The 22,887-nt window shown below is 38.3% G+C and overlaps 1 protein-coding gene across 1 annotated transcript; it reads right to left on the reverse strand.

The window, feature by feature from the left end:
* Positions 1 to 1,565: 1,565 nt before the first annotated feature.
* Positions 1,566 to 10,973, reverse strand: SPRY3 (sprouty RTK signaling antagonist 3). The gene is made up of 2 exons (XM_028522829.2): positions 10,615 to 10,973; positions 1,566 to 5,107 (listed from the first exon to the last, which is right to left on the reverse strand). The coding sequence occupies exon 2, from the start codon at positions 5,002 to 5,004 to the stop codon at positions 4,138 to 4,140; it is 867 nt and encodes a 288-aa protein (XP_028378630.1). The 5' UTR covers positions 5,005 to 5,107; positions 10,615 to 10,973; the 3' UTR covers positions 1,566 to 4,137.
* Between the last annotated feature and the right edge of the window lie 11,914 nt (positions 10,974 to 22,887).

Here is a 22,887-nt window from a genome sequence, read left to right on the forward strand (position 1 = left end):
AAAAATAGTTTTAGTTCTACTTACTGCAGAAAAATACCTTAGGTTTCCTAAGTCTATAAAGACAAAGCCAAATAAACTCTTACCCTCTTTAGCACACGTGAAGATATTTCTGTACTAGTTCTACAACATAAGCTGTCTGAGAAATAGCAACTGACTGCAAGCATATTTTCAAAAGGAGTAGTGAAGAATTTTGTAATGTCACCATCTCAGGAAGCAAGATAGCTAATATATGTCATCTGTAACTATTGTTTCACTCTTTTAAAAAAGATTTTATTTATTCATTTTTAGGGAGAGGGGAAGGGAGGAAGAAAGAGAGGGAGAGAAACATCAATGTATGTTTGCCTTTTGTGCACCCCCCACTGGGGACCTGGCCCACAACCCAGGCATGTGCCCTGACTGGGAATTGAACCAGTGACCATTTGGTTTGCAGGCTGGCACTCAATCCATTGAACCACGCCAGCCAGGGCACTATTGCTTCACTCTTAATATAGGAGCACATTTGTTTCCACTCTTAGGCTGGAGGTGGACTGGAGTTGGGAAAAGGACTTTTCACCATTTGAGAGTTGTTCTACCAGAGGGGTTTACAATCATGTTCCAGACTTTTACACTTGACTCTGAAGCATAGACTCAGGAGTCAGACACAGACAGCATAGGTTCAATTCCTGGCTCCACCATTTACTAGCTTTGTTACCTTTGGCAAGTCACTTAGCCTCTCTGTGCTACAGTTTTCTCATCTGTAAAATGGCAATTGTAATAGTATGTATATCATAGAATTATTGTGAGCATTAAATTAGCTAATATAGGTAATGTGCTTAAAATCATGCTTAGCACATAGTCAGCACTACATAAGTATTCACTGTGTTTGTTATAGCTATCATGATGAGGGAAGATGGGCTAGAACTAAAGAAAAACTCTTGGCTAAGGCCATATGAAATGTATCAAGGGACCAATATGTAGAAAGCAGTAGAGTTATGGGGTAACAGATGACTTAACTGCAAAAAAATGCTAAGCAGGAAACACCCTCTAAATATTCTTGTTTATACAGTACATGACACAAAGTAGAAAAATAATGAAAACAGAGCCTGTCTGCAGGATTTAAAGTTCTTTTGTATATATTTTAAATATACATGTGCAATACATTAAAATATATAGAGTTGTGTGAATATATATATTTACAAATATATATATATATATATATATATATATATATATATATATATATATATATATATATAAAGGGATACATATGCACTCACTCACACATCCGTGCGCATACCCCAACAGGACCCATCTATACGTAAACCAGATGCAGTCCATATCAGGCCAACTTGGACACAAGTGAAAGCCCTGACTCAGCAGCAGATTGCAGATTGCAACTACATTTGAGTAACCCTTCAGTTTCTTCTACCAAGTGTAAGGCCATTTAGAAATACACTGAGAAGAGCTTATCTGGGTGTATGGCAGAGCCCAGGGCCCCTCTGGCAGTGCAGAGTTTGCCTGAGTAAGGACTGCAGGATTGGGTTATCAAGGAGCTGTCAAGGAGGAGGGACTTGTGTTATTTTGGGCCCTGAAACTAATAAGCAAACATCCATAGAATAACTTTAGCTCCAGGAACAATGCACTAGTGTCATAAAATCTTTATATATCTCAGTTCTAAGCAAATTTCAGGCAAAAGCAGAGAGAAGTGTGTTGCTACTCATCACCATCCAGCTTGACCCAGAGAACTGGGCACAGCTTTAAGGGGTATATAAGTTCAAAGTTCAATCAGGCAGATTTATAAGATTTTAAAAATTACTTAAAATTAAAGGATCTGAAAGCAACATAAGAAGTTACAGGTATTGGTTTGGGTTTACAAATGTTCCAAGAAGCCAAACCTTACATATGGCACCATCTGCAGCAATATCATTAACATTATTAATAATCATCATAACATATTTATATATACAAAAATAGAGCAAAGCAATTCTAAAAGAGGAGGTGAAAGTGAAGGTGTGGGGCTGTGCACAGCCCAAATGTCAGTACACTTCAGGGAGATTCAGAACCAACAAAGACTGAGTGGCGCACATTGTCTATAGTATACATCCAACAAAGGGACATGGATGTTCCTTTTTTTCTTCCCCTGTGTATGACTATACATTTCTCCCACCTCTTCACCCTGCAATACACATCCATGCACACTTTAAAATAGATGATAATGTAAAGTCAGAGTCTGGAAGTCTTAAACTGAGTTGGAGCACCTTCATTTCAAGCAAGTGCCCTCAATCTCGGAATTCTGTAGTGAATTTTGGATTCACTTACAGAGGGAAACTGTATTTAATTCTTTTGTCTTTTAGCAGCAGTCTATAGGAGCCTGACATAACCACTGTGGCCTTTTCCCATTGAAAGGTATTCACAGCACAGGCTCTCGATGTTTTTCAAGAGAAGTCATGTCTCTTCATTATACATCTTTCATCTCAGTTTTCCACTATTGCTGATATTTAGGTTCTTAGGTAACTGCCATTGCAAAGCCAGGAGTGTGCACAGTGTGTGCAGCAAAAGGTAGGTTCAATGGCGGAGATACAGCTTGGTCAGGGCTTCCTTAAACTGTCTTTTCTTTTCCACATGAGCTTCTACAAGATGACAGAGCCAAAGGTGATGTCCACTGGGGGCAGCCTCGACACCTGATAGTCAATTCGCTACCCACCATGCACTGCATAAGGACTACCACTTTAGTTGGGCATGGTTCCTGAAAATTGAATGGGAATGGCTTTCTGTCATTTCTAATAGAATCCTAGGAGAAAAGTCCCATGATTTAATGTGGTACAGTGTAGAGAATATTGAACTAGGAGTCAGATGGCCTGTATTCCAGTCCCAACTCTGCTCTTAACTGTGTGTGGCCTTGAGCAAATCCCTTCCTACCTCCAGGTCTCAGTTTTCCCATCTGTAAGATAAGGGCATTAAACTAGACTAATAGTTACAATCCCTTCCAGCTCTAGAGTTTTATGACTTTTTATGTCCATTATTAAGGCCTGAGCCATGCAGTCTCAGGTCAGTTAGCTTCTAAGAGTGAACAGACTTCTGTAATATCCTTTGCTTTGTTCAGTTAGCTATAAAGCACGTCTGCCTTTGGCACTTGGGTCAGACACACAAAGTTGTGAGCATCCTGATTTACTATCCTACTCAGCATGCTAGTGGAATCTGTCAGTACTATAACTTCGTTATTGGAAAAGGGAGTAAAACTCCAACTAATTAAACCTGGAAATGTAAGATAATTTTGCTTCATATGCTCACGAACAGGTAAGTGTGGTTATGAGTGCACACACACATCAGGATATAGACTATTGCTAGTGATCACTTCATTACAGTAATCCATTTCCCCTAATAAAAATGAGTAACTAGTATAGCATAGCAAAGTTTGGCATTAAAGGAAACACCCACAGAAAAAACAGCACTTTTGGACGTGTTAGAGAAAGAGGGAAGAGTAGAGAGAGACAAAGAGATCAAACAAGAGAAATACAGAGAAAGGATTAGCCTGAGAGAGAGGGACAGAAGGGGTAGAAAGGAAGGGATAGACAAAGAAAAGAGGAAAAGTAAAAGTAGAGTGAGTGAGAATGAAGAGGGAAGGATACAGAACAAAGTAATGAAAAGAGAGAGGAGAAAGAGAGGACTAAGAAGAGAAGGGCACTCAACAGGGAGAAGGGGTCAGATTCCCTGGAAAATTGAATGTTGTTCCACATGGGCCTGTGAAAACCATCTGAGAAGAAAGCTTCCAAAGGCACTGTGGAAAGCAGAGGGATGCTCAGAGCCTGCATCGAGAGGCATTACATTGGGGAGCCCCTAAACCTCCACGTTGCTGGCTCTGTCAGTCCTCAGTGTTCAAATCTCATGCCTATATATCACCTGAATTTGCCATGACAGCACAAGGGCTGAGACAGCAGCGTGCAAAAAGGTTGAAGAGGAGTGGGATAGATACTGCGAGAAAGAACAAGGCATCCTGCACCAGGATGTACTTGGCCATTCCCCTGACACTGCAGGAACAAGATTGGTGAGGCCCTAACTTTGGCTACTTTACTCCTCCTTCACGTCTTCAAAGATGAGGCCGATGCTTTGCTGATGCAGGATAGAAGGAGAAAGCTCTAGATCCATTTTGTGGGAAGGTCATACAGACTTCTCCTGGGCCTTGGGGAAGGGCGCACTACCAGAAGAGATTTTTCTGCACACAGTGTTGGTGTGCCTCTTACAGCGGCAGCCTGGTCGCCTGAGGCTATCGTAGCCCTGCTGGCACAGATGGAGGCATCCACGGGTAGGCAAGTAGCAGCACAGACAGGGTAAGAAGAGGGAGATGAGGCTCATGGCTGCCCAGCGGACAAAGCAAGAGCTAGGCCCACAGGAGCAGGGCTCATCAGCACAGTTGTCTTCATCATCAGTAGAGCAGTGGTAGAAGAGGCCCTTAACACAGCAGAGACAAGTGCCATAATCGAGGAGGCTCTCAGCAGAGCAAAGGCAACGCTGGTTGCACAGCCAGCAGGAGGGGAGAGAACGAGATGCTGTGCAGAGGACACATTTGCAGCGCCCACACTCCTCACAGATGAAGAGGTGCTCACTGGGGTGCCCTGCAGATTGCTCAGCTTCTCCCTTCAGAGCACCATCAGCCTTCGGGTGGGCTCCTGTTCCAGGCTGGGTTCGGATGATGGACTGGCCTGAAGGTGAGGGCGTAATGCTGGCCAAGAGCCTTTGATCAGAGGCAGTGGTGCTATGAGACATTGAGCTGGCAATGCTAGATTGGCTCAGATGCTGAGGCAAGGGCTGCAATTGATGGCACTGGCTGAGACTGCGGGGGAGAGCAGTAGGCATGGTAGCCAAGGACCAATCAGATTTGTGGGTTTGCACAATAAGGGAAGGGCTTGAGAGGGCCTGTTTACAGGGGGCAGGAGGCCGTTCCACATAATCATTGCTAGCATGAGTAGAGCGCAGCTGTTCAATAGGCAGAATTTGTTGGAAATCATCTGTCACTGCAGCATCCATTTCGCCTTGATTCTTGAGTTCTGAGTGGTTTTGGGTGAGAGTGGCACTTATGGTGATAAAGAGCCCTTGTAGTTACATGGACGTTAGGGAACATCAGACAATCCTAGGAGAGAAGGAATAGAAACAATTAATGACAACGCACAGGCATGAGTACTTTGCAGGGAACCTGCAAAGCTCTAGCCCTATCACCACGACTACATTCAATCACCTTATAGTAGATTTCACGTTACACATTTATTGTGTAATTGATCTCACCTACCTCTTTACAGGCAAGTCTGGTCTTCCCATCCAGACTATCAAGCATTTTGGGGGCAAATATCAGATTGTTGATTTCTTTTGTATTCCATCATATGACTAGGGTCACAGGAGCAGCTAGCTCATTCAGAAGTTTGCTAACAGAGAAATCTTGGCCTTGAGCATCAAATTTCTAATAAAAATGGATCTTAACTTCAGATGTAAAGGTCACTTCCCAAAGCATTGCTGATGTGCTAATATACAACAAAAAGCCTCAGATGTCTTCCATGAGAATTTGCTTTTGTGTGTGTATATATATATATTCCCCTTTCATTGAAATTTGTGGTAAGCATTAATAAACAGGTAAGAAAGGATATTGCTTCCTTCAATGTATAAAGGCAAGCAAGTAAGATGCAATAATGGCAGAGATCTGGCAGAGACACAAAGGGCAGAGATTAGGCTATCTGTAGAATGATAAGAAAAAGGGCTTCGGAAGAGTGCAAGGATGCCAAGACTAGCAGTTCTTCTCATCTTATAAGCTGATTTACCTTATTGAGGAGAGGTAATTCTTTCTAAATGGCATTGTGCCTCCAGAATCAAACATTTTTATACATGGAAAGTAACACTTTCAGCTGAAAGAACCATACAAGATGAGCCCTGAATTATTTTAAATATCACTAATAATTGTACCTATTACCACCCTCAGTCAAGTTTTTATTGATGGGATTTACTTGGCAGAATCTGCTTGGAATACTTTTCTCTATCTTTACCTTACACAATACAATAAAATGGCTTTCTTAAAGAGAAAAAAATGTTCTCATACCAGACTTAAACTAAGAAAGCATGTGCTTGTGTCTCCACTGTGCCACAATCAAGAAGAATTGGTAGTTATTTACTGAAGGATGTGATTGAGCCTAGTATTGATAATGGTGATCATAAGGAAAATATTGTACACATAGTAGATTAGCATATTACACCACCTGGAAAATCGAACAGCCAAAGAGGTGTACACAAGGAAACCTAAACACAAATCCAAGAGTTATCCTGGAGGTGTTTGGACTCAGGAAACAACAGCATGAATAAAGTACATATTTGAAATCCATCAGATTTTCAGGCAGTCTCAAAATAGATTGATTACTCACACTACTGTATGAGATGGAAAGCTTGAATGAGTAATAGAAATGAACAAGTGAGAGAGAAGAGTGCTTGATTAAGTTTCCATAAGCAAGCAAACACGACACTAAAATGTGCTCAAAGTTTAACAAGAAAAATGAGGATGCAGTTCACAAAGGACTGCAATAATATGATCAGATTCATTGCCTTTCAAGGCTATATTCCATGCAAACCTGTTTAGCTGAATTTACATCTGTTCATTTTGTGAAAAGAGGATTTAACTGGTTAAAAATAACTGTTCTGGCATATCACATCAAAGAACCAGTCTGATCACAATTTCACTTTTTAGCTAGTTGTTTTGGTGTTATTTAACACAGTACAGAGAATGCAGATAAACACTATGGAGAGTCTAAGACTTGAATATCTACATAACTTTTGTCAACTCACTTTCTTTGTTTGGGCCATAGTTTCACTATATATATAATTATAGGGATGGACTAAGTGATTTTGAAGAACTGTGCCCCATTATTTTTTATGACTCTATAGCTACATAATTTGACAAAAGAATCTCTTCATCTAAACCTTTTACATCTTCAGTCCTTGAGGGTAAACTGAGAAGCATGCCCTTGTTTATTTATTTGGGCATTCAAAAGCAGTGTCTCTTTATATTTACTTGGACTTACAGCACCCTGAAGCCTCCTACGTCTTTGCTATATCTTTATTAAGATTCATAATCTCAGAATTAGAAAATAACAGGTAGTTCTCATTTGAGCACCCAAATAAACAAGGACACATTGTTCAGCTGACATGCAGGGTATATGGATGTAGGAGCTTTGGACTGGGAAGAGTCTTTTGACAAATTTGTAAGCAATGGATTTATTCTCCATTGATCAGATAAAAATGTGGGGCTCTTCAGGTCTTTTACATTGCAACAACAACATAAGTGCTGGTTACATTAGTCTCATTCAGTTTCCCAAAGGAAACTAGATTCAAAACATATTGTAAATTTGAAGAATCAATAGCTCAAAGGAAGGCACATTAGTTCTCAAAGCTACAGGAAATAATAATATGAGATTCCCAGGAAGTCACTGCGTATCTCAGGGACATGCTGAGAAGGTTGAAAGCTGAGTTTGGAGGAATATAGGTCATAATAGAAATGACTCAGAACCATGTTCAAAAGATATCCTGTCTTGGCAGGGGAAGGGCATATGGTGTTTAGGTTAAGAAGGTGAATTTGGATATTGATTAGATTATTGAAAGACTAGGAGCTGAGACACTTGGTTGAATGATTAAAAGAAGCTTTGGGCATTGGTCTGGGATGTTGGGGTACTACTGTCTTGATTATAGGTAAGGGGACTTATAGGATGAACTCAGAAGGTTTCTTCCTGCCCCGTAAAACCTTTTATTAGAATGGACTGTGGAAGATCCACAATACAGTGGGCAAGTAGGACCTGGGTAAAATGAGGGTAATGAGTAGGATAAAACCAGATTGTATGACAATAAATTATTTGCTATTCTGGATATGATGAATCCAATCTGGCTAAGAGGATGAATTGAAATAGATACTGTAGGGGAAGGTAAGAGAGGGAAAAAGGTTGGGAAATGAATAGGCAAGAGACTGTTGCAGTACATAGATTAGATGAAAAACTATTACTACATGCATGTTTATGATTTAGAAATCCACCCATTAAAGGGCCATTCATTGTGAGCAGCAACAGTTAAGAAATTGACTCTGCTCTTGGTCAATTCTACATTCTACTAAATGAAGGACAGAATATACATATCACATATTAGTAAATAGGAGACAAGGTGATTAAAAGTCTTGGCTGCACATTGATGGGATCTAGTGATTTCTGTCACGTAGTACTTCTGCAGTAATGAATGATGCATTGTAAACCCACTCCCATCTCAGTCTCTCTGGCCAGGTGCTCATAGCTTTCTCAACAGTTTTTCTATAGCCCTGAAATTTCCTATGTTCAACCTAAACAGAAATTTCTTTTCTTATGTCAATTTAGGGACTAGAAAGCTAAATCCATTCAAGAACACTGTTAATGGGAAAAAATGTATTTTCTCCCTGCAACCTAAAATCTGCCGTGTTGAGAAATGGCAGATAGGAAAGTTGAAAACTTTCCTATCTAAAGCCTTCTATGCTAACACCTTAAGACAGTTCTGATTTCTATGATAAACCCTTTCTGATACAATATGACTCAATCTCGATTTCAAAGAAGAGGGGGAAAGAGAAGGAGAGCCTGGCTCCTGTTTTCTCCCACTCCCATGAGTTCAATGCTGTTTTGTACCTTACTGTGTAATGGCTCTGGGGTGTGTTGCTTTTTTCTGTGCTCTACTGTTATATACACTCCTTCTCAGAATAACTGAAAGCAAACATAGGGGGATTCTACTTTGGCTTTATATGTTTTCTTAGTTCTACTGTTCCAAAGTCTGCTCTCTAAAAATCCCTCTCTGTGCAAAAGCATTTGCATCTCTATCACAGCACTCCCCCCCCCTTACAAATACCAAGTTGTATATAGTTTACATTACTAACCTCTCAGCCACTGACTGGGCCTCCCTCCTACCACATACATCTTGCTGGAGCTGCCAGGTTCTCACCACATTTAACTCTTAACTTGTCACTTTGCTACCCTAGTCCTATTCATTACTTTAATAGTTTCATTAAGAATCATAGCAATTTATTTCAACCCAGGGAGTCTTGCAGTTTGAAGACCTTGTGTTTTTAAAGATTGAGGTGTTTTAGTGACAAAAAATACAGGAAAAATGGTAATATCAAATGAATTCACACACTTCAAATCCTGGAGAAAGTGATAGTTGTTCATTTAGGAGGTAGAAATGTTTATGTGAATCCCAAATCATTTTATAGAGGATAAACAAGTTCTAGTCCTGTTTTTAGCTCTACTTTGCTCTGTGACTATGGGCAAGTGACTTTTGTTCCAGGCCTCAGTTTCTTCATCTACAAAACGAAGGGATATGAAAGGAAGGTTTTAAAAGCTCCTTCTTGTTCTGATGCTCTAAATATTTTATGCTGGGTTTTTAGGTTGCATTTCTGTCTCAAAGTTCTTTCATGAAGAAATAGTCGCCTTTTAAAAAAATTCTTTACTTTCTCATTACTCAACTTCTCAACCCTGAATAAAATACCTCTAAATCCAAGTCACTGAGATCACTATATAGATTGTATCACAGCTAGAGAGACCAAAAAATAGAACACACAAAAACAAAACGTGTAGAATATTACAATAAAGTCTTAGTAAATGTTTATTTAGAGGCACAGAACAAAAGAATAATACTTTGTTATGGATAAACTGCCAGCCTGTACCTTATTTGCACATATGTATGCTGCTAGCTTATTGAAAAAACATGATTTAACACCTGGTATATCTAAATTCATGTGATAGCCCATTATGTTTCAGTGAAGTTTTAAGGTACTCAGAAAAGCAACAGTAGTTTGCATTTCAAAATAGATTTTCTGTTTAAGAGTTCAAGGTCTGTTTTCTGTTCATCAAACTTGGTTTGCAGCATGCAAAGGTGAGTGATAATTATAATTAGAAGAATGGAAAGGAGTGTAAATCACTGCCTTAGGTTCTATCAAATGCCCACTGGCTAACTAGACGTGTTCACAGGTTCTCACTTTTCACAAAATTTCCATATGCCACATAGATAGACATGTGCACATACACCCAGGCATGGATCCAGAGATTTCTAAATCACTGCTCTGACTCAATGTAAGTAGGGGGTTATGCCGTGTCAGCTTGCGCCATTTCTACCCAGGGCAAGGTGATGTGATGAAATCTGAACGATGCACAGCCCAGACTTGTGAGCCAATAGCTGACTAGCCCCACGCTGACAGGATACCCGCTGGGCAGCCAGACTGGCCTCAGCATGGGCTCTCGCTACATCCTCAGTTTGTATGGTTAGGCTGCGCCAGAAGGGTCTTAGGCAAGCACCAAAATGCATGGAAAGGTCAACAGGCTAGAAATGAAATTGACATTTGGCTAAAAAATGGTTATTTTAAAATTCCATTTTGATTTATAAATATTCAATAAGAATAGTGTTCTGCAAGAGCTGATTCATTTAAATCTCATTTAAATGGTTTTATTTTACCCACGCGCTTGCGTCTGTGCGCGTGCACACACGCGCGCGCACACACACACATAAACACGAACACACACACACAGGCGATGGCTGGAATGAATGGCAATCTGTGCATAGAAAGAATTCTGGGGTCCTTAAGAGCTAATCTATATGGCTTACCTTGAGGAAAGGATCTATCCATTCTGAGAAAAGCAGAAGAATTAATGTCCCATCTGGCTCAAAAAAACCTCTTCTCCTGAGTCTTTAGGTTTCTCCACCTCTTTTCAGAAAGTCTTGAATGAAAACTCCTTCACCGTCAGTGGAGTCAGAAACAGAGATAGTTCTGTCTCGGTCCTTCTGACACAGCAGAGAAAACGGAAAGGAAAAAAAACGGTGGTGGGGGGAGGAGAGAAAGACCTGTAGTGGCAGATACTTTGTATAGGTTTCCTTGCAGATCTAAATCTTCATGCACGTATTCCCAAAGAAAGCTCAGCAGGGTAAGTTGTTCACCTCCTCCTCCTCTTCTTTCTCCTCCTCCTTCTCCTATTTCTCCTCCCCCTCCTCCTCCGCCTCTTTCTCCTCCCCCTTCTCCCCCTCCTCCTCTTTCTTTTTCCCCTCCTCCTCTTTCTTTTCCCCCTCCTCCTCTGCGTTTTCCTTCCCCTCCTCTCCCCTCCCCCTTCCCTCCTCCCCTTCCTCCTCCTTTACCTCCTCCCCCTCCTTTTTTGCCTCCGCCTCCACCTCCGCCTCTGTCTCCTCCAATCTGACAGATGAACCGAAGCAGCAGAAACTGCAGTTGTAGACACAGGGTATCTCAACAGAGCAATAGACACCGATAGTGTGTGATTATTTATATAGCTCAGGGTGTGTTGGTATATAATCTGCAGAGAGAGGGGGGAGAGGGGTGAGATTGCAGTGTGTTCAGCTCAGCTAGCTGGCTGTTTTGTGAATGTAGATGATTTCTGGAGGTCTTGTGAATGGGTTATAGGGGAGGATGGGAGAGAAGGGATTTATTGCTCCTTGTTATAATTTCTTTCTCTCCCTCTCTCTGTGTCGTTTGTTTTCCCGGAGCTGTAGCTCTTAATGCTTGGCTAAGTGGCGTCATCCAGTTGAAATTGAATCGACCCATTAGAACTCCCCATAGGAATCTCTGTATCCGGTCCCTGGGTAATGACTGAAACAGAATTTAAAGGGGAATGGGGGTGGGGAGTAACATTTTAAGGAGGCCTTATTTAAATATCTCTGCCAACCACAGTCCTACCAAGCCACTCAGCCCTTGCTGAGTGATTGCAGCTTCAATCAGATGGAAACAGAGTTTCTCCTTTGTTTAAGGATTTCTCCCACCTCTTTTCTACATTCATTCCCACTTTTTAAGCATTAATAATGATTATCCATCCATCATCCACTGGGAAACCATTAACCAACCTACCGTTCCTTTCTGCCTTTAGAATATCATATACTCAACAAATATTTTTTGAATGCCTTCCTTTGTGCTATGTGTTTTGGATTCAATAAGGAAGACAGAATTCCTGCTTCTAGTGAGCCTCCTTGGGACTGCCAAGCTTCTGAAAATAAAGTAGCTTTGGACATCCTCTCTTAAATCAAAGAATGAAGTTTTCTGTAAATTATCCTCTGTTTACTATTAAATTCAATAGGAAGGGGTCTTCCCTCTGGGCATCCAGACAGAAGTGCTTAGATGAAAACAGGCCTCATATTTTAAATAAAAAGATCTGATTTCAAGTCCTGCTTCAATGGACAAGTAGCAGGAGCTTGACCATCAACATTCTTAGGATGCTTTGGTTATCCCATCGATAAAATTGAGAAGGTAAATGGTGACAGTTAAGAGTAAAACAAACCTGTGAGTTAGGAAACTCAGATTCTTAATCTTACTCTAATTCCTTGTGTGACCTTTGCAATTTACTTTACCTCTAGTGCCTCAATTTCTACATTTACATGAGGTGATCTGATTAGGTAATTGTTAAGGTAACTTCTAGCCCTGACATTCTGTTTACATACTCTCAAGAGGGTAAAGAAAACATGAGATTAAAAATATGAATGCTTGTGTAGGACTGCATACACATATGAGTATGTATGTGTCAATATTGTTTCAAACTGTTCTGTTGTTATGTATATATATACATATACACACACATACACATATATGGTATTTATAATTTCTAAAATATATACATCTCTTTCCAATCAATTTCCAGAGTAAATTTTCCTTTGTAAGTTCCTTTTTGTGGCTCAAACCTCTGCCTTACTCTTAACATTGACTTGAGCTTATCCAGAACATGAAAACCAATAAAGCTAATCTGTAAATTCATCCATAGAAGAGGATAGATTTATTGATATATTCATTCACCCATTTTAATGGGTATTTATTGCATATCAACTTTGTCCAAGCACTGTACTTTCTGGATTCAAGTCACGCAGATCAGGGTTCAAATTTTTGTTTCTCATTTTGTGAGCTATCTGACTTTGGGCAAGTCAAATCATCTCTCTGAACTTGTTTCTTCATCTTTAAAATGGAGGTACCTACAACATAGAATTGTGTTATTTCTTGTAGACTGAATAAAGTCTTGCATTTAAAAGGTATACCATGTGTCTAGAATGTTATAAGTGCATCATGAATAGTAGATGTTAAGAAATATTTCTCACCTTAACGTAACCCATAGGAGAAGCAAGAAATAATTTCAACTTGAAGTCCTTTTATTTTTTAAATTCCAGCTTTAATTTTGAACAGACACATGCCAAATATATCTTCCTTAAATCTGGCTTATTTTCACACTTTATTCCCATGTTCAAAAACTTACTTCTAATTTCCAGAGCACTAAGTCTAAGTTACTCTGACTGTCAATCACATTATTCTTCAATTCTATACATTCCACTTTTCTCTTCTTAACATAAGACAGGTTGAATGTTTCAATAAATACCTGTGCTGTTTTCGATCCATGTCTGAGTATCTGCAGATGCAGAAAACTGACTATTCTACTCCATTTTATATAGGGGAGTTGATCATCTGTGGATTTTAGTATCCGCAGGGGTTCCAGGAACCAAGACCCCCATGGATACTGAGGGACAACTTAAGTTTTGGAGGAGACATAAAGTATATGTGGATTTTCAACTGCTCAGGGTGTCAGTGCATTGTTCAAGGGCCAACTGTATAATAACTATATATTCTAGTTAACATTTAATTAATAAATAAATCCTTAATCTCAAAGAGCCCATAAGTTAGTATGGAAGATAAGAAACAAATATAATAAAGGATAAGTGCTATGGAAGGGAGCAGAGAGCAAATACACCTAATCCAGTATTCAGGGGCTTATGAAATGCTTCCTAGAACAGGTGATATTGAAATACAAAGGATGACAGGATCAACTACAAAAAATGACCATCACTGAATCTCCCAAACTCAGTATAATGCCTGGCACAGAAAAGATTCTCAGAAAATATTTGATAGATAAATGAATGAGTAAAAACTATTGAAAGCAGAAATAACAGAATGAACAAAGATACCAAGATGTGAAAACAATGTTTTATAAACCATACTAAGAGGGTACCCTACACACATAGCCTTAGCAAGTTAAGAGCAGAAATTTTCTCTAGAAGGCACCACCCACATGTTTTATACATATTCCTGGAATGTACTAAGCTTATTTAGATTTTCCTAAATTGTAGCAAGTGGAAATAGATTATACATGAAAAACCAATTTTGTATGATATAGTCCAACTCAGTGTCTAAAATAATCATGATCAGAATCTTCATCCACAAACTGAATCAGATATCAAATTCTCTCAGCCTATAGTTATAACCAATCCTCTCTTATTTTTTGCATAAAACACATATTCTGCACAAATTCTGAAAATATTTCCTCACTCTCTTTTTCCCAGAATAGAGTCCAAATCCACTTGAGAGCCTGTAAGTTCCTATATGAGGCCAGTTCTATCCATACTCTACTGAAGTCAAGAGGAGCTCCTTAGAAGTGCCAAATGAAAAGCTGACCTATGGGCATCCTGATTCAGCAGTGGTGATGCCAAAAGAAGTAAGCAATGCCAAGGAAATACAGTTTCTTAACCAAGAAACCTATGCAGATGGTGATAATTATTTTCTTTTTCACAGAAGCTGGCAAACAAATATAGGAGTAATATCATTAATAATAAGATAATGGTATATAGAAAAGTCAGAGAGAAAACAATGACCAGGGATAGTATAGAATTGTAGGATGATGGGACAATGTGGTCCTATGTAAAGAAAGCTGGATTAAGAGTAAGGGACTGTAAATTCCAGTATCCCAACCTGCTGCGTGGGTTTGGAAGGCCATTTCTCATCTCTAGACCCTATATTCTCATTTGTAACATAGTGTACTTAAAAGTAATTCAATAAAACAAACACATACTGAGTACCTACTTAGTGTCAGGCAATATACTTGATGTGAAGAAAGACACGGAGATGAATGTGACACACTAAACCATACAGTAGGCCCTCAATACATAGTAATTGAATAAATAAATGGGTGGTCTTATCCTTTCATTACTCAGTCTAGTAAAATAAATAAACATGTAAATACATAAACTGTAACACAATCTATCACTAAATCAGATGAGAGGTACTTGTGGCCTGAATCAAGATAGGGGCAGTGTGGATGAAGACAAGTAAGTAGAATATAAAATAAATAATACTTAGTGACTTACTAGATGTAGATTGTTAATTGTTTCATTTACTGAAATATGAAGGGAACATTTAAAATCTCTGAGTACTTTGGGTTTGAGGCACCCATGTAATATTTAAATGGTAATCTAGGAAATATTATTCACAGGCTTTGAGCTTCAAAGAGGATATGGATCAAGAACAGAAATATGGGCACTAGATTTAAGTCATGTGAATGCATGAACCTAACCAGAGAGGGTGTAGAAAGTTTGAGTGACAGAAAGGTAGAGACTAGACAAAGAACAGGTATGCATGACCCATGGACATGGACAACAGTGTGGGAATTGACTGTGGGAGTGGCAGTTGAGATGGGCAGAGGAGGGCAAAAGGGAAAAATTAGGACAATTGTAGTAGGATAACAATTAAAAATGATAAAAAAGAAAGGTAGAGACCACAAGTATTTAATTGATTGGCAGGAATGACGTCTATAAATAGATTGAGAAGGAATATCCAGAATGGAGTCAGGAGAATCATGAGTATATGGTGCCTGGCAGCTAAGGAAGTATAACATTTGAAATTGAGTGATCAACTATCAGTTTCAACAGAGTGGTCAAGTGAGATGCATAAAGCATATAAAGTATCTACTGGTTTGGCAATTCAGAGATTACTAGTAAATTTGGTATTAGGTACATGTATCTTTTTCAAGGAGTGGTTCTCAACCAGGGCTTCACGTCAGCATCATATGTGGAACTTCATCAATCTAAATATTTCTAAGCCTCACTTCCAGAGATTCTTATGTAGGAGATGTTGGGCGAGGCCCAGGTAATTTGCATTTTCAAAGAGTCCCACATGGCACTTGCATGTACCATGCTTTCTCTTACTCTAGACCCATTACAAACACTACTTTCCTTGCCTGGAGTAATGGGAACTCCCAAATCTACAACTCTGGTCCAGACCTCCTAGCTTAACTCTAGACTCAAATATCCAACAGCCAATCAGACATTCCTACCAAGTCTTCATTTACCCATCAAAGGTAATGTAAGGTAAAGGGGATTGCTATTTTATGTATAGTGGTTATGGAAAGTCTCTCTCATTAGGTGACATTTGAGCTGAGTTTCGAATAAAGTGAGAAAACAAGCCATTCAGCTAAATGGGGACAGGATAGCACTACCACATGGAGGGAACAGTATATACAAATAGCTGAGGCCAGAATGTGCTTGGCATATTCTGGGAAGAGCAAGTAGACCAGCATGCTTAGAGTGGAAAGAGTGAGGGAAGACTGGTAGCAAATGAAACAAGAGAGATAGCAGACAGCTGGATCATGTGGAATCTTGTAGACCATGTTAAAGATTTTGCATTTTTAGAAAATATTGTAGGGTTTTGTCTAGAGGAGTGATACAATATGACTTGTAATTTTAAAGAGATCACTCTGGCTGCCCTATAGAGTATATATTTATGCAATGAACTTAGGGTGGAAACAGAAAGTAATTAGGAGGTTATTGCAACAGTTCATATGAGAGAGGAGTAATAGTAGAAGTGACGAGAAGACAGAATTGGAACTTAGAATTCTGGAACACTGGTTTTGTTTTCTTCCATCAAAATACCTGTTTTTTTCTATGTTCTTCCATGTCAGTGAAAGGTATTGCCTATATTTTCCCAACACAAAGTGTGTGTGTGTTTCTAAATGTCTCTTTTTCCCCCTAATGTATACTGACTTTGGCCTGTCTGCATGCCTTAAGTTACACAAGCATGCCATCTCTAGAGAATTTACATCTATGCCACTTATAGCATGCTTCAACTACATCTTTTTATACGGTGTGCCACACTTCCTGCTGGGCCCTTGTGTCCCCATTCATGCACCAAAAGTGTACCATGGAGGTGATGAATATTTTAGATTTTAGTAAGCATCTGGCCACATGTTGTTTAGATTCTGGTGTTTACTCAGCAGAACACTCCCCTGCTTTACATATATTCCAGCATATCCTTCACTTTCTTCAGCCATGTAACTTTTTTCTCCACATTAACCAAGAAATTTTAAAACTTAGCAATGTGGTAAAGAGACAAAGCAGGTCAAGTGCTTGGGAATGGTAGGAGCTTTGAGGTCACTGATGTGTCTACATTCCGCATTCCCCTGCAAGGGAAGACAGCGTCCTACAGGTGACAACAGCACAGAGAATTACATTCGGTACTGGGAGCAGTTTATTTTCAGAACTGACATCCTACCCAGTACTAAATATAGCCAGTCTCTTCCTTTCAAACAAGGGTTTCTTTTCTGTTAAACTTCAATAAAGCTCTTAGTTCGGTATTACAAAGTCAGTCTCCCGCCCTCCCACCCTCATCCCCACCCCTCTCCACTACCTTTATGAAACTTATTATTGTTATACTCCCTCTCCCCAACCACCTACTTTCTTCTCTCTGGACTCCTTTGTTTCTTCTCCTTCTAAATTTCTCCTCTTTCCTATTTCTCTACTCTGTCTGATTTCTTTCTTTTTTATTATCCTCACCCAAGGACATTTTTTTTTCATTGCTTTTAGGGAGAGAGGAAGGGAGAGAGAGCAACATCAATCAGTTGCTTCCCATAGTACTTGGACCAATGATTGTATGTGTCTGGACTAGGGATGGTATGTGCCCAGACCACAGATCAAACTTGCAATCTAGGCATGTGCCCTGACCTGAAATCAAATCTGCAACCTGAACCACACCTGCCAGAGCTCTCCTCTGATTTCTTTGCTAATTCCTCTGGGCACTTTTCTCTTGGTGTCCCCAATTTTTTAAAAGACTATCTCTTAGGAACCCCCACCCCAATAGGTCAAGAGAATACAGATGCCCTAAGACTAAAATGACATATTTTATTTATTTATTTTTAAATCTTCCTAGGCTAAAGATAGTTATATCTGTCTACTTATGTGCCAAGTGACTGTCATGTAATATTAATGACATGCTAGCATTTTTTGAGCATTAACGCAGTATTTTCATCTACCCCCCCACTGCCATTTGACCCAGCAATTAAACTGCTAGGATTATATCTGAAGAATCCTGAAACACCAATCCAAAAGAACCTATGCACTCCTATGTTCACAGCAGCACAATTTACAATAGCTCAGTGCTGGAAACAGCCTAAGTACCTATCAGTAAGTGAGTGGGTCAAAAAACTGTGGTACATTTACACAATGGAATACTATGCAGCAGAAAGAAAGAAGGAACACTGTATTTGTCAAAATACTTTATACGTATAACTTTAATAAAAAATCCTCCAAATAAGGCACTAAAATCATCCTCATTTTATGATGGGACAACTGGGGCCAAGAGGGGTTAACCATAAGTTACCTTAGGTCAAACAGCAAATATATGCCATATATGGAATTTGAACCTAGGCAGTCTGACTACAGAGTTTACACCCTTAACTCCCACACCATACTACTTCTCTATAATAGAATTAGTGTCTATTTTAATGCCTATTAAATAAGCCTTTTGAGCAAATGGTGCTGGGACAACTGGATAGCTACAGGCAAAAAAAAAAAAATAAGTTCTACCTTTACTTCAAACCATACACACAAATTAACTCAAAATGAATCACAGACCCAATGTATGAGCTAAAATTACAACATTCTTGAAAGAAAGGATAGAAGTAAAACTTTGTGACCTGGGATTAGGCAAAGCCTTCTTAGATACAATAACAAAAGCACAATGACAAGAGAAAACAATAGAGAAATTATACTTCAAAATCAAAATCTTTTTTGCTGCCAAACATATCATCAACAAAGTGAAACTACAACCAACAGAAAGGGAACAATGTCCACAAGTCACATATTTGATAAGGAACTTGTATCTATAATAGATAGAGAAATCTTTCAACTCAACAACAAAAACAAATAACTGAATTGAAAAATGGGCAAAGAATTTCAATAAACACTTATCCAAATAAGACATACAAATGGCCATTGTGTGCATGAAAAGATGCTCAACATCATTAGTTATCATGAAAATGTAAAGCAAAATACAATTAGATGCCACTTCACATCCACTGGGATAGCTAAAATCAAAACAACAGAATAACAAGTGTTTATAAGTATATGGCAAAACTGAAAGCCTCATATACTGCTGGCAAGATTGTAAAATGATGCAGCCACTTTGGAAAACAGTTTGAAAGTTCTTCAAAATGTTAGACATGAAGTTACCACATGATTTGGCAATTCCATTCCAAAATATATATCCAAAAGAATTGAAAATATATGATCACACAAAAACCTGTACACAAATATTTATTTATTTATTTATTTATTTTTTTTTTTTGAGTAGCAAATTTTTTTTCTCTTTTTTTTTATTTCAATCATTGTTCAAGTACAGTTTTCTGCCCCCTACTCCCGTTTCAGCCCCTCCACCCAACCCTCCCCCCTTCCCCCCATTACCCCCCACCCTTAGTTTTTGTCCATGTGTCCTCCAAATTTGTTCCTGTAATCCCTACCCATTCCCCCCTGAAATTCCCTCTTCTCTCCCCTCTGGCCACTGTCAGACTATCCCCTATTTCAGTGTCTTTGGTTATATTTTGCTAGTTTTTTGTTTTGTTTTGTTTTGTTGTTTAGATTCCTGTTAAAGGTGATATCATGTGGTATTTGTCTTTCACTGCCTGGCTTGTTTCACTTAGCATAATGCTTTCCAGCTCCATCCATGCTGTTGCAAAGGGTATGAGCTCCTTCTTTCTTTCTGCTGTATAGAATTCCATTGTGTAAATGTACCATAACAGCATTATTTGAAACAAACAAAAGTAGGAAACAACTCAAATGTCTACCATGCTGATTATTAGATAAATAAAATTTTGTCTAGCCATACAATGAACTATTACTCAGCCATGAAAAGGAATAAAGTATTGATTCATGCTACAACATGGATGGACCTCAAAACATTATAGTAAGTGAAAGAAGCCAGGCACAAAAGGCCACATACTATATAATTCCATTTATATGAAATGTCCAGTATATGGCCTTACCACCCTGAATGCACCTGATCTCATGTGAAATGTCCAGAATTGGAAAATCCATAAAGACAGGAAGTAGATTAGTGAATTCAGGGACTAGGGAGAAGAGAACACGGGGAGTGACTGCTAATGAGTACATGGTTTCTTTTAAGGTTGATGAAAATGTTTTGGTATTAGATAGTTGTGTTGGTTGCACAACTCTGTGAACAGATGAAAAACTACTGAATTGTTCACTTTAAATGAGTGAGTCTTATATGTGACTTATACATCAATAAAGCTATTTTTTTAAAGAATACATTTGGGAGTCTCTTTAGTCCTCATAAAGATAGACTCCTGTAATATGTCCCTCTTCACTTGGCCAGAAGTACCTAAGTCTAATCTCTGACTGATAGACAGTTAGAATGTTTTCAGGCTTTTTGTATTATAAACAATGCCACAATAAATAGTTTTACATTTATTTTGGGGGTATTTGTGCTATTCTATCTGTAGAATAAATTTCTAAAGTGAAAATCCTAGGACAATGAAGCTGAGGTAGCAATACTTATATCAGAGAAAATAGACTTCAAAATCAAGGCCATAACAAGGGACAAAGAAGGGACAATCCCATTACATAATAGTAAAGGGATTGATACAAGAGGATATAACCCTAGTAAACATATGTACACCCAACATAGGAGCACCTAAATATATAAGGAAAATATTGGTGGACATTAAGGGAGAGATGGACAGCAATACAGTCATAGTAGGAAATTTTAACACCCCACTGATATCAATGGGTGGATCTTCCAGTTAAAGAAAATCAACAAGGCAACAGCAACCTTAACACACTGAATTGGATGGATTTAATTTATATTTACAGAACATTTCATCCTAAAGTGGCAGAATATACATTCTTTTCAAGTGCACATGGAAGAGCCTCAAAGATAGACCACATGACTAGACACGAAATAAGCCTTAATAAGTTCAGGAAGTTTGAAATCATATCAAGCATCTTCTCTGACCACAGTGGTATGAAACTAGAAATCAGATACAATAAAAAAAAAACCCTGAAAACACTCGAACACATAGAGACTAAATAGCACATTACTACATAATGACAAAATAGCATGTAATTAAATAAGTTAATGATGAGATTAAGGAAGAAATCAAAAGTTACCTGGAAACAAATGCAAATGAACACACAACCACCTAAAACCACAGTGAGAGCAGTCCTGAGAGTAAAGTTCATAGCATTATAGGCCTACTTAAAGAAGATAGAAAAATCTCAGATAAACAATTTAACCCAACACCTAAAATAACTTAAAAAAGAACAACAAACAAAGCCCAGAGTAAGTACAAGAAAGGAAATAATAAAAATCACAGCGGAAATAAATGATATAGAGAATAAAAATACAATCCTAAAATTAATGAAACTGGTTCTTTGAAAGAAAAACAAAATTTTTGAAACTTTAATCAGGCCCATAAAGGCAAAAAGAGACAGGACCCAAATAAATGTAATCAGAAATGAAAGAGAAGTAACAAATGACACCAAAGAAATACAAAAAGAAAATACTGTGAAAAACTATATGCAAAGAAAGTAGACAACCTGGGAAAAATTGACAAATTCCTACAAACATACAATATTCCAAAAATCAATCAGGAAGAATCCCAAAATGTGAATAGGTTGATTACAACTAGCAAAATTGAAGCAGTAAAAACAAAACAAAACAAAAAACCCAAAAACAAAACAAACAAACAAAAAACCTCCCAACAAACCCAAGTCTTGGACTGGATGGCTTCTCAGGCAAATTCTACCAAACATTCAAAGAACAACTAACACCTATCGTTCTCAAACTATTCCCAAAAACTCAAGAGGAATGAAAACTTTCAAGCTCTTTTTAAAAGGCCACAATTACTCTAGTTTCAAACCCAGATAAAGACACCACAAACAAATACAATTATAGACCAATTTCCCTGCTGAACATAAATGCTAAAATCCTCAGCAAAATATTAGCAAACTGCATCCAGCAATACATTAAAAGATCATATACCATGATCAAGTGGGATTTATACTGGGGATGCAAAATTAGTACAATATTCACAAATCAATAAACATGTACATCACAAAAATAAAATGAAGGACAAAAATAGCATGATCATATCAATAGATACACAAAAAGCATTTGTTAAAATTCAGCACCTGTTTATGATTAAAAATTAACTCCCAGAAAAGTAGGAATAGTGAAATGAGAGAACAACAAATACCATATAACTTCACTTAAATGTGGAATCTAATGAACAAAATAAATTGATGAACGAAATAGAAACAGAGGCATGAATACACGGAACAGATTGACAGCTATCAGTGGAGAGGGCTTTTGGGAGACTGGATGAAAGAAAGTGAAGAGATTAAGCAAAAATTATATATATATGAGACACATAGACACAAACAGCAGTTGGTGACAGAGGAAAGGGGGAGAAAGAGGGAAATGAAGATTGAAAGAGACTTTACCTTGGGCGATGGGTGCACAAATGCAGTGTACTGATGATGCTTTATTGAGTTGTGTACTTGAAACCTGTATGGTTTTGTGAACCAATGTCACCCCAATAAATTCAATAAAAAATAAAATTAAAAAAGGAATACATGTATTTTAATTTTGCTTAATAGTATCAAATGGTTCTCAAAAACTTGTACCGATTTACAATGCCACCAAGACTTTTGGGGAATGTTTATTTTCTCACATTCTTACTAAGTATATTATCAAATTTCTTGACCTTTTTTCCATCTGAAAAGTAGAAAATTATGCCTTGGATTTTTAAAAAATATTTTATTTATTTATTTTTAGAGAGA

The sequence above is a fragment of the Phyllostomus discolor genome, chromosome X (assembly GCF_004126475.2).
Source record: "Phyllostomus discolor isolate MPI-MPIP mPhyDis1 chromosome X, mPhyDis1.pri.v3, whole genome shotgun sequence".
Lineage (NCBI taxonomy): Eukaryota > Metazoa > Chordata > Mammalia > Chiroptera > Phyllostomidae > Phyllostomus > Phyllostomus discolor.